Source organism: Hippoglossus hippoglossus, chromosome 18, assembly GCF_009819705.1.
Source record: "Hippoglossus hippoglossus isolate fHipHip1 chromosome 18, fHipHip1.pri, whole genome shotgun sequence".
In the NCBI taxonomy this organism is placed as follows: domain Eukaryota; kingdom Metazoa; phylum Chordata; class Actinopteri; order Pleuronectiformes; family Pleuronectidae; genus Hippoglossus; species Hippoglossus hippoglossus.
In genome coordinates this window covers 8,113,477-8,126,539 of record NC_047168.1, presented here as the reverse complement: position 1 = coordinate 8,126,539, position 13,063 = coordinate 8,113,477, and the positions used below count along the sequence as shown (strand labels likewise).

Here is a 13,063-nt window from a genome sequence, read left to right as displayed (position 1 = left end):
CCCTGGTTAGTAAATAAACACCTAAAGAAACCAGTGTAACGTTACATATTTCTAGAGGCTGAAGGGCTGCAGTTTTGTTTTTATTGACCTTAGATAATAAATCCTAAAGGGGATCATTAATAATTTCCGCAGAGAGAAATAATGTGGCCCAAAAATGCAGATTCTCTTTCCTATGACGTATAAATAACACAAAAGGATGATGAAAAACCCTGAAAAACCCTCATATTTACAAAACAGCATATACTATATGCAAGTGGAAATGCTGGAAGGTTACTCCCAAATGATCTAAATGTGTGCATGGCGAAGGAGGAAAGATGGTACAGATCACACAGGCAAAACTAGATTACGTAGCAAAAACCAATTAAAACAATGCCATTTCATTTCTCCTATGATGTGTGGGCTAAGTAAGCTGTCAGTCAGAGAGCATTAGGATCTGATAGAGGGAGAAGGAAAGCATATTAACGCTTCACTAACAGGGGAGGGGAGACGGCGGAGGATGGGAGGGGTTCGCTAATAAACCCCGGAGAGATTGGAAAGCCTAATCAATACTCAGGCACATAAATGTTCTCCTAGGCCTTCACCTTGAACTTTAAACTGTGATGGAACTATCAAGATGTTGAAAAGGCAGTGTTAACCCATTACTGGCAGCAAGAGGGGAGGATTTCCACAGATCAGTCTCTTTTTTCCCCACAATAAGTACATTTGCTTTAAACAATCAGCATATGCTCACCTGGGGTTCCAGCAATCTCCACACTTAATGTGCATTCAATGGTTTTGTTCTCAAACGGTGATCCCTTGTGGTCACTGGAAGACAAAAAGAAAGGGCAGCATTTTACTTTTAATGTCAGAGTGAGATTTTTTGTGATCTAAGAAAATGGAAATGAGTCACAAAAAAATGCCTCAAGTTGGATGCTAGTCTATATAGTCGTCTTTGACTTTTTGCTTGTTGTTGCTTTTTGCCTAGAATAAGGTGGAAAAACTTCACACACTTACTTTGGAGACTCTGGGGTCAAAGGAAGTGGCAAGGTGGTTGGTTTGGCTGCAGAACACAAAGGAGCATGGGTAATTATTGATCTAGGTATAGCACTCATAGCAGAAGAGAACAGGTCCACATTCTGCAACTATTAATCTCAAGCTGGCCTAATAGATGCAGGTATCGCTAAAAATATAACACCCATTCCTAGTTGGAAAAAAGTTTGTCTTTGGACACTATAGTACCAAGCAAATGTTTTTTAGATTGACCCCGCTCTAACAATTTATTCTCTTAGGATAGACTTGTTAAATCTGTGAGGCAGGATGAAGTGATGGCACATGTTTCGCAGGTGTCTGGGACTCAGACGAACCCGACAACAAACAGATTGGAATGGAGTAAAGACATAGAGAGACAATGCCACAAACAAGACACATGACAGTGGGTGAGCCCCTCCTTGGACATCAAAGTCATAATCGCATGCACCAACAGCAGAGGAGGGGAGGAAAAAAAAAAAAAGAAGGAAGAAAGGAGAGTCAAGGAAGCTTGTGCAGTTGCCCGAGGCTCTGGCCGACTTGTGCTCCAGCTAAGGGAACGTGGCTTTAGTAGCACGATGCTAAAGAGTAGCACCCGGGCTCTGAGTCTAAATGTACATGTTCGGCACACTCAGCTCAATCAGCAAAGGAAGGTTCAAGGGTCGACTTTATGAATACAAGACGTACAGTAGCAAGACAAGGCGCGCCCCTTTTCCCACCCCCTCTTTTTAATTCTTTAACTTCACTCAATTTCAATAAGAATGCCTCCAGGATTAACACAAAAGCATTGGCAAGCAGGCTGTTTGTTGTCATTGTTGTTTATGCTCTCAGAATGACTGTTAGATTCGAATTAGAATAGGGGTTAGTTGTGAAGTCAAACTGGGAAGTGGTTAGAGCAGGAGAGGGAGAAGAGAGAGCAGAGATAAGGCCAGTGGGGGGGATGCAGTCATGATTACCTAACAACGGGTGGCCCTGGTCGTCGGGGTGCTTGCTGAGTGCCTGCCTGTGTGGGTGCCCTTGCCCTTGTATGATGCAGGGAAGGGTGGGCTCTGCATTTCTAGTATCTGGGAAGAGTGGCCCCTGTGAGAGCACCACTGCGGGGCTTCCCGTGACGAGGTCATCATCATCAACATCATCATCATCATCATCATTATGGTCAACATCCTCCCCGCAGCCCCCCTGGATTGGCCACCCCAGTTCTAGTCCAAAGCCAATGTCTAGCCCTGGATCTAGCTGGTTAACCCATCTCTCTAGGTCTAAGGCAAGAGGTGACAACAGAGGCCCTGAGTCAGGCTCTTCAGCTTGACTTACTCCCCGCTTTTTAAAATCACTGGTCCCTCTGAACTCTTCCTCCTCCACCTTTGAAACACCCTGGGATGTACTCTCAGACCTCTTACCTGCTAATTTGCCCTGAGTTCTGGGTAAAGGGGCGATCTTAGGTGGGACAAGGTGGGTCAGATACTGAGCAGGCCTCTGTTTGGAGGTGAGCAGCTGGCTAAGTAAGGGGTGCCCCAGCTTCCCATCTCTTTTCCTAATAGTCACTGTGATGTGCCTGTGAGGTGCACGGCTGGCAACACTGCTCTTGCTACGGCCTTGCCTGCCAAAGCCCTTACTAGCCTGAGTGGCGCCCGCAGCCTCTCGGCAATGCTCACAGCTGTGACTCACCTCTCTGGGAGGGAGGGAATAAGAATGCATATACCTAATAAACCTAGCGGCGGCCAGGCGGCCCGCATCGCCTGGCGGCCTTCCTTCTTCACTGGGCGGCCCGTGCTCCAGTTTGGGGCAGGCATGGCCGCAGGTGGAGGTTCTGTGGCCGACAGGGATAGAGGCACCCTCCGACTTCTCAACACCGCCATCGTGAGTGCAACGCTGCCACTTCCCAGCCCCAACACCAGCCACACTACACTCGCCTGCAGCCCGGCTCTCACCTCGCTGGTGATGCTGCTGCTGCGGCTGCTGCTGCTGCTGCTGCTGCTGCTGTTGTTGTTGTTGAGACGGCACAGTTGACTTCTTCTTGGAGGCGGTGGAGGAAGACGAAGAGGTGGAGGAGAGGGAGGAGAACGAGGAGGTGGATAACGAGGACGGCGAAGAGGAGGAGGAAGAGGCGCCAAGACCCAGGCCGCTCTTGTCTCTGCCACTGGCACCACCCCACGTGCTCTTGGCTTCACTGGCTTTGGTGTGGAGCAGGATGTCATCGGTGGCCGTCAGGTATTTCAGCAGCTCAGTGCAAGGCCGCCTCACCGCGCGGTTCTGTGTGATGGAGCCCCCTCTCGTTTTGCCATTCCAGGGGCTCTCCGTCTGTGCAATACAGCAAGAAGGAAAGACAGAAAAAAGTATTAAGTTTGCTTAAATAAAAAGGTTTCGCTCACTGGTAGTAAAAGCAGAGAGAGATGGAGCCAGAGAGGGGCTAAAGGAGTGACTCAGGCAGCCCGAGCACAGCGGTTGCCCAACTGTCTGGGAGGCGATGGTGGGAGTGCGGTCCGCCCATCATCTTAATTGCGTGGCCCTCCGAGCACCACTGCACCACTCTGTAGGCACACCATGTCCTCCGGGAGCCCTCATTCGCCGTGCTCCAGATGACTCAAAGGCACGGTATGAAAATAGACTGTGAGGAAGGTTGTCGCACCACATGTGCAAACATAGTACGCACACTACACAAAGTCTGTGTCTGTGTTTACCACACAATATTATCATACAGACGCTTTTTACGATCTGAGGGTTTTAATGCGCTGGGGAAAACAAAATGATCAGTTTGCAAATGACACTGAACATACGGTATCGCAGGTTTAGACATGAAATCTAAACAGATAGCTGGAATCAAATACTTGTAACTTTTATTTCTTCATATTAATAAACATAACATATTGCACTGACTTAATCTAATCTCAACCAACCGTACCCCTTAAGAGAAAAAAGCTCCTTTGAGAGCCATCTAATGGGAATATCAAATCTGATTGATCTTGTCATCTCAAGGCGTCAATCTCGCCACAAGAGCGCCCGACGCTGTTTTTTTCCTAACAGGCACCATACCAAGGCGGGATAAATGGTGGAGCTAATGAGACAATGGTGCCGAAGCATCGCCTAGAAAGCCCAACAGCAATCAGCCTGTTTTCATTACGGGGCGGCCCCCTGGGAGAGTCGACTGGAGCAGTAGTCTAACATCTTCTAAAGGCGGCCACCAAAACAAGAAGAGAGGAGAGGGAGAGCAAGAAACCGGAGAGGAATAGCGGAGTGAGGCAGATAAACAAAAAAAAGTGTGTGTACATGAGTGAAATAAGCAGCAAAGCAGTGCATGTGCTTGTATGCGCGTGGGTGTGTGTGTGTGTTTGTGTGTCCCTACCTTGACGACGGCAGGTGGTGGTCTGATCCGGTGGTTGCTGCTGGCTGCATGGTTCTGTGCCTTGCCACCTGTGTATTGATTATAGCTGAGCTGGGAGTTTGCGGGCGCCAGAAGGAGCTTCTTCAGCTGCAAACGGACCCAAACAGAACAAGAGAAAGTGGTGAGGGAGCAGTGGGGGGAGAGCGAGCGCGGGTTATGCAAATCACCATTTTCTTTCAATTAGACAGCCTGCGCTTTTGTAAATGCAGCAACAGAAGAGACCGCGGTTAGAGAAGATAAAATCACTCCCACATTTAGAAGATTACAGATTTTTAAGCAATTTATAATATGTGACAGGGCAATTTAAGTTGTTTTTTTTTCTTCCTTCCTTCCTGTGCAGGTGTTATTGTGCACACACAGTCAGGCCTCTCAAATGTGATTGAATAAACACACTCGGGCATGTGGCTTAAAGGTCATCTGGAAGGGACCGGCATGGAATAAAATGGGCGATAACGGAACATAACAAAACATTTTAGGTCAAAGCCTTTAAGCTGGAGAAACGCCCAGATGGTGCGGTTCTGTGTAAAAATAAACAAGACAGAACTAAGTTAACCCAATGGCTTCTTTTTTCCCTTTTCTCTTTTGAGAGGCCTGTCTTTTTGCCAAAAGTGATGACTTGGTCACAGGGGGATTAGTTGATGCCTACTGAGAGTAGATGAGATGAGATCACTTTCTTTTCCTCCCCCCCTTTTACTTTCATTGTGTACCAGCTTGATTTCTGGGCCTATGGCACCGTCCCACTACAGCGTTCATATCATTGAACCGGCGCCACAATAGCGCCGTTACGTAATTAGCGCTGAGCAGCAAACACACTGATCCATTTCATTTACTCCTTGCATCCGCATGCTCTCACTGCACATATAGTGAGCACATTGTGACAAATGTGGCGGAGTGTGGACTGGGCGCTGCCAAACGCAGAATTAAAAAACTGCCAGTGTTGGTGCCCAGCTTTGTTGAAGAGTGTTATCTGGTGTCTGCCATGGACTGGACCAAATAAACAGTGTGTGCATGGTGGGAGGTCAGGTGTCAGTTTTGATGCTGGAGTAGTGACTTGGAGAATAATGAGAAAGAGGAGCTGCTGGTCATACCAGGGAAGGCTCCTCAGGCTCTGGGGTGCGCGGCGAGCCGTCGGGGGAGGAGGGACAGCTCCGGTCACTGGCATTGGTCACGTCCCCATCTGCCAGGGCCTCAAACGAAGGCAATCCGTCCTCATCCACCGGGATGCTGTCCAGGGTCTCTGTAAGCACTGCCAGCAAGTTGGCCTCATTTTCTTCATCTATCTTCTTAGGAGGGTGAAAAAGGGGGGAAGACAGAGACAGAAAAACAGAGAGACAGGAAAAATAGGACATTTTATTCAGGGGAAGTTGCATCTCTCCTTTTTTTTTCTTGGGGTAAGTAAAGATAGTGGGTGGTTGCATGCAGGCTTGCATTGCTAATAGAGTGGGAAGATTTTTTCTTGCAGCAGCAGCTGAGCTGGCTCTATTTTGGCAGTCTTTTTAAAAACAAAATTCACTCTGCGCGCAAGTGAGTCAAGGCTGTCACTCATATTTTAAACACGCAGCTTACTGGACCAAAATAATATCTCCCCCAAGAAACCCATTACCAGGGCTGACAAGTAGCAAGTATCCAGGGAGGACAGGAGTGGATTGGGGTGTGTTGCGGTATACAGAGGGGTTTGTTTGGGGGTAAAGGAAACGACGAGTGGAAGTTGACTCTCCTCCTCTCTTATGACGATCGACTTGCCGACAAGATGTGCACAAGCAATCCTCAGATAAGTAGAATTACCACCCACTAATGCTGACAAAATGTGAAACATTTGAAATATCGGCATGACAGCTGATGCTCACAACAGGCGGGAGGTTACCGTCAACATTTCAAGAAAAATAAAGCTTGTTCTTGCCACTCAGCTCCTCTTTGACGTACCGGAGGAGTTGTTTTCTTGCTGCAGCTGGCTGTTTAATGGTTGAGATTATAAGTGAGTGTGTGTGTGTGAGAAATAAAGAGAGGGAGAGATGAACATATAGAGAGGGATAGTGCGAGTGAGGGATGAAAGATGGGAGATGCCAGCTATCGACATGGGAGTTTTGCTGTGGATAATAACTATGCATGTAAGGAGAGAAAAGTAGATGGATATTAAGACTGAGGGGGATGCAGCTTTCCTGACAATGGGTTTGTGTGTGTCTGTGTGTGTCTGTGTGTGTGCGCCTTTGCACAGACGAATGACAACTTGTGACAAGTGACAACAGGAACTGTAAGTTCCAGGGCCATGAAAGCCCAGGGGACTATAAGACGGAGGAAAGATAAACAGCGTCGGCACCGTGGGATGTTCCGTGGCCAGTCCAACACCGACAAATCCCTTTATGCACACGACAGGATTATCATCGCTCGGCAACGGAGTGCGGCCATCATTATGCTGAGGTGGCCACCAATCTCTCAGATACCAGCGCGGCGTCTCTAAGACTCGGATTCCCACATGCACGAAATTTTCCCACCCACTTGTGTCCGTCCACCCCACTGATTTTACGCAATTACACACCCACCGTGGATGGCACAGCTGCGGATTCGCCAAAGACACGGTGGCCATTTTAATGCTTTCCCTCCTCCAATTTTCCGTTATGGCACACATTGACATGTTGGACGTGCAGGTAGCGAACTAACAATGAGTAAAACATTAATCTGATCCTCATTGAACAGATTTCTCTCCTAACAACATGAGCACTCAGTCATTATTAAAAAATGATAAAGTGGACATATTTCACTGAGATAACACAACATAGACTGGGGGCCGTGCCAGATTGGCGAGCAAATGCCTTGCAGGAAATTGCTCTGTATGAGGTGGCATGCTGTTTAATTACTTGCAAGGAGCTTCAAATCCACTGTGCTGGAACCACGCGCTACCAAAGATTCGCCATTTTCCAGCATCCCAAGTTATTACCTGAGCGCTAAGCTGGTATATTAACCGCTGATAAATCCGGAGCCTTTTCTCAGCCCAAACATATACATCCTCGCAGGAGAAATTGAAAGTAGGATCACTTGGGATTATTACAAATGAGTCTTTAACGAGCCAGAAATTTATTTAGGTGCAAGCTAACCAACCAGTCAAGCAATGCTGTATTTTGGTGTCGTTTTATTCACCTCACTCCAGTAGGTTCAAGACTGTACACTCAGTAGAAATTACAGCCTGTGCCACTGTGTGACAGTAGTTACATTAGAAGTTGAGAGGGATGTGCAAGCTTCATTATGACATGGTTTGGAGAGGATTGGGGGAATTTCTGAGGCTGTGGCTCAAATGTAGTGATTTCAATCTTGTTTCAAAAACCTCCACCAATTGGCAAGCTCCCAGAGGCACACTGTATCCCCGAAGATAACCCAGAAGGGACTCTCGTATTCTGAAAGAGACACTTGTAAAACCCTGAGTCGTGACGATCATGCTGCAGCCGCTGCTGTGGCTCTAGTGGAGGCACTCACAGGCCAAGTGGGGATTTGAGAAACTGGGGTAAAGAGCAAACCTCAGTGATCATTTCTACTCCGGTGGGAGCATGATCTATTACTCCTCTACAGGAGGGTGAGCCAACTGAAGGACCGCACCTTGTGGAGTATCCACACCAAAGTCAATCTACTGCCAATGACTCACTCGCCCCTTGTTTATTTATAAACAAAATCTGTGTGTGGGTGGACTTCAGGAGCTATGGCCCCCAAAGGGGGTGACGGCAGGATAACCTGGCAACCTGCTCGTGGCCATGTCCACTTATATTGATTAGTACAGCAGCTGCTGAGAGGAAAAGAGGGCAGCAAGAACAAAGAGAGAAGAGAGAATTTGTCTCGGCGGGAGCACTTTCTCGCCCATCCCGCTTAATGGACCTCACCGAATTAAAGAGATCTTAACAATCCTGGGCTAATTGTGGGATCACAATATATTAACCCCGCTCCAATTCTAAAGGGTGCCATTTTGAGCCTGCTTTATTCCAAATGCTTCAATTAGCCATAAAACATGCTGGCAAGTGCTGGCAGAGCTACTCTCTCCCCTGCTTCACCCCAGCTTCCCCACGTCGGAGAAACAACTCCAGTTGTTCATTATTAGGTGAGGCCCCTTTGTTATCAGGCAGCCCGTCTTTGAGATTGCCCTTGCCTTCAACACTTTTATTGAGTTCCATAACACAGCATTGTGTTCCAGCAGATACTATTCACACAGCTGATAACGGAAGGTGAAGGTGCTGTTTTAAACAAACACTCACTCCTGAACACTGGGGCAAATGGCCAAATTAAATCTGCTAATTGCTTCTTGAGGATTCCAAGCTCCTGAGCAAATTTGCCAGGGATCAAATTTTAACGAGCTTTTCGGGGGAATGCATCATTTACATGTTAAAAGGAACCAAATGTGTTGTGAAAGTGCCAGAATGATAGACCTGATCGCTGAATAAGACCAAGATGAGGCTTCAGCAGATTAACAGCCCCGCTGATATCTTCAAATGAGAGGCAGAACAAGTGGGAGACACTCTGGATGTGGAAAGATATCTCTGTTTAAATGGGTAAGCTGGTATTTAAAGTTCTGTTTATTGTCACTCTCTTTCGCTCACTCTCTCTGCAAATAGAGGAATGGCGAGCACTTCAGACAGAAAATATTCGTAATAAATTGGCCCCCAAATTGCATGGTGGGGTTAAATCTGCGCCTTGACAATTTAATTGCATTGCCTCATCCCAGCTTTTATATTTTGTGTCTGCTCTCTGCTCTGTCGAAATTTCAAAAGCATTCCCTTGGATGAGGTTAAGCTAGCCAGACCTTCTCATATTGGCACAATCGTGGCACAATCAGAAATTCTGGGGGGTAAATGTATGTGCGGCAAGTAGGAGTGGCGGTATCAAGTCGTCACATCTCGAAAAGCAAAGCAGCCTTGGATTTGATAAACAAATAATGTCATTCTGTGTTATTACCCACGGCCCCCAGATTTCAGAGGAAATAAATCAAAGTCAGCCTTGCTGCTCAGGTGTTAGTCAGGCCTGACATGTCGGCCGGTCACACAGGCACAACATATGGCAGCGGGGAAGGAGGGAGGAAAGGGAGGCGGGGAGGGTAAGGTATGGCGGGATGCATGGCGGAGAGACAAATCATGGCAGCCACCAGAGACGTCTGGTCATTTAGCATGAGCTCACTGAGATGTAGAGAGGGTGATTATGGCCTATACGGAGCAATGAAACCATACATAACACTGTTAAGTCCCCCTGTGTGCCTGTGTTTGTGTGTGAGGCGGCGGGGACGCAGTCCCAAAACATAAAACTACATTTTAAACCTCTTCACGCTGCAGCAAACTGACTGCTCTGATTGGCTCTCGTTTTTTCCACCTGACTACGTGGTCAACAGAGCGCTGCGTTATTCTGAAACACTTTCCTTAGCAAATGATCCTGTGGACTAGAAGGGTTCTGGACACAAAATCACATCACACTCACTGTATGTTTCTGTATTTATCAGTTGTCTCTCCTCTGTTGTTGCTACCTTGTGTGTTTGAGATACTGTCCACTCCGAGCACCAGGCGGCTGATTTCAGCCAACTTCAACCTACTTGGCCGTAATGCCACAACTGGCCGTGCGATAATCCCTCCATCCTGGCAGGAATTCACTGTTTTGTGCCTCCGGTTAAACAAAAATGGAAACTCTCTGAATTAAGACTAAGTGCTGGTATACAGGGGCAGGCTGTTTAGGTGCCAGATGTCTGTCTCAGCTTAGAAGGCCATGCGAGTTATAAATCAGCGAGGAAACGGTCCGACCTATCAATGAGGACCGGGATGTGTGTGTGTGTGTACAGAGATGATGCATCTCCTGGGAACCATTTGAGACTGTTAGAGGCCTATCAGATGAGCTGATGGGGGTAGAAGAGAGGGGGGAAGGAGAAAGTGAGAGGGGGAGATATCCGCGAGTGACTGTGAGCCAAAGAGAGAAAGAGAAACTGTTGTTACACATCCTGACAAGAGACTGGATCCAATTGAGACACCGACCCAAGGGATGTTAACACTGCTGTTCTTTCTGGTTCTCCCTGGAAGAAAATCTGCTGAAACCAACCACCTGAACTCTGCCACACATCTGCTGGGATCAGCTGAGGCTGTCACATGCCTTCACGCCCACCAGGCACCTTTGTTCCAACTTTGGGTCAAACATCACGCAGTCGGTTGCGTACGTTTCTACGAAAGCACAATGGATCCCTGTGATCCAACCGCATAATTCAGTGCATGCAAGCCTGTGCTAATATGAAATCACACACACTCTCAAACAGCTATCCAAACAACTGACAGCCTTACAGGGGGGGGGGGGTGCGTCCTGGTGGAGCCTCCCTATCTACAGTCCTGCCCCGAGCTGCTGTTGTTTTCCTCCTCCAGCCGTCCAACAGATGGTCCAAGCCACCGTTTGCTAACACCGCAGAGTCGCACACCATCGTAATGACTGGACACTCACTCTTTTGTTTTTGGCAGCCGCTTCCCAATCGGCTTGGCACGAGAAAACACTGATTGCTGTGATTGCTCTGCCTCTGACTTGCTCTGGCGGTCGCAGCAGGAGGGAGAGGAAGAACAGAGATTTGGAGCCGAGAATGAGGAATATTCAGCAAGATGCAGAGATGGGATGAGGAATGGTGCTTTCCTCGGCTTTTTTCCGCCTAATGGCATGCAAATAGCTATTTGCTTAAGTCGGCAGCTCTGAATGTGCACCACCAAGCAAGGGGCCTTTGAACATACTGTTACACTGTTGATAATGTGTCGGGGGAACACAGGGAGGGGGCAGACCAAGCTCAGAGCGAAAAAAGGAGCATAGAGACTGTTTCTAATGTCCATCTTGCTAAAATAGACCCTGTCACGTTTCCTGGCTGGTATGTGACTCTGTCATCAGCAGTGTGGCTGTCCATAAAAGAATTACACACACACACACACACACACATACACACACACACACAGAGGGACGGTCACTTTGGTTTTGACATTTACATAGATTTGCGAGGGGAGCAGAATTGAGCAGACATTTTTATTTTTTGCACAGCGGACCCAATGTTATTATCCCCCACTGACACCACCTTTATATACTTACAATCACACCGCACGCACACACACACACCTGCACACAAATGCTGCTCCTGACCTTTCAGGGCCTGCCAAGCCCATCGAGGGTTTGTGGAGTTTCATTTGTCACAGTAATGTCTTCCTCGGAAAGATGCCAATGCAAAGAGGGCCGGGGCACGGTGGACAAGATATGGCGGCTTTCGTTGTGTTTCTCTCTTTTGCGCGCACGTGTTTGTGCATATGACAGAGGATGCAATATCACAAATTTATGGTAATTGAAATGGCAGAATCTTTTGGGGGAAATGCAGTCAATTTGATTCTGCGGCAAAGAAGGTCACCCTATTCAATTTGCACTCAACGCCATACGCGGTGCGACAGGGAAACACCTGAAAGCAAACGATCTTATCGGGGCCTCACAGGCTTCAGCACTTACCCGCTGCATAAAAGCTATTTGCTGATTACTAAATAAACGCATTATCTTTTACCTTGACTTCTGTGTGCGCGAGCGGGTGCCTTGTCACTCCTGGATCCAGGTAGGAGGCGGACACTGCAGTGTGCCTGCCTCTTATCCGTGTCGTGACTTTGCGAGCATGTTATCGGAGCGGTTCTTTTTTTTTTTTTTTACCCTGCGCACTTTCAAGTGGCATATGTGTATGTGCAGCACGTGTGGTGGCAGTGGTCAAACGTGGAGGACTTCACAAGCCTTTGCATGTCGCGCGAGGGGATTCGATGCGGGGACGAAACAAATCAAAGCAATTGTGGATGCAAGTCGATACGATAGCAACTACTCGACGCTATGGGAAAATATGAGGGGGGCCTGAGGAGCTTTCTCTTTGAAGCATCAACATCCAATGTTGAGCCGTATTTCATCTTAATTTAGGATCTGTTCTCCGCGGAAGGCTGATCATGTTTCGCTTTTCACAGCTTCCGTTTAGCCGAGCGTACCCACCACACCTGCACACACTAGTAGACTGTGCGACGTCTGCCAAATGCTAAATGATCAATGACCACTGACCACTTGAAGACAATCGTCCGACACTCGAAATCCCTTCCCAATCTTCCAAATCGACTTATTATACAACGCGGCCCACAGCCACATGAAAAGAGCCCTAACTGACCATATAGGATTGCCTGAAAATGGTCTTGTGAGAGGAGCTGATCAACAAGCAGACAATTTTAGAGCTGTTGACTTCCCGAGGTCAACAGCTCTATCAGGGCAGACACAATTTATCCCTGATACACCAATTCACAATGTCACCTGATCAGCTTTAGCTGTGCTTATGCCAAATAACCATGTTTATGTCTAATTCAGCGATCAGACTGCGAGGAGTTAAGCTTTTACCTGTGTCTATATCCGTCCATGAAATGCATGACTTTGAATCTAGCCTTATTCTCAAGCAAATAACTCTGCACTTAAAAGTTTTTGTTTTACAAAAAGAAGCATGGGAGGAATTTGTTTTTTTTTATCTGTGGAGATCAAATGTCTGTAAAAGCTTCTGCTTTCAGATTAGACTCAGCAGCTACTGATTGGGCAGCAAGTGAGTCATCCAAGCATCCAGTCACTCATGCATCAGCAGAGCCTCAGAGAGCCTCTTGAACTATTTGAGGCCTGTGCAGACTTAAATGCTTCAGGGGGGAA

The 13,063-nt window shown here is 47.5% G+C and overlaps 1 protein-coding gene across 9 annotated transcripts in view; it reads right to left on the bottom strand.

The window, feature by feature from the left end:
• Positions 1-13,063, bottom strand: part of ppargc1a (peroxisome proliferator-activated receptor gamma, coactivator 1 alpha) — a 255,591-nt gene that overhangs the window by 15,836 nt on the left and 226,692 nt on the right. For 2 of the 9 annotated variants that reach the window (XM_034615534.1, XM_034615536.1), the window contains exons 3-7: positions 5,473-5,667; positions 4,346-4,471; positions 2,934-3,303; positions 994-1,039; positions 731-804 (exon numbers count right to left, since the gene is read on the bottom strand). In XM_034615534.1, the coding sequence (XP_034471425.1) occupies positions 731-804; positions 994-1,039; positions 2,934-3,303; positions 4,346-4,471; positions 5,473-5,667 (811 nt within the window). Of the gene's footprint in view, positions 1-730; positions 805-993; positions 1,040-1,961; positions 3,304-4,345; positions 4,472-5,472; positions 5,668-13,063 lie in introns of all 9 variants that reach the window. The other 7 variants (XM_034615535.1, XM_034615537.1, XM_034615529.1 and 4 more) reach the window with 4 other exon arrangements.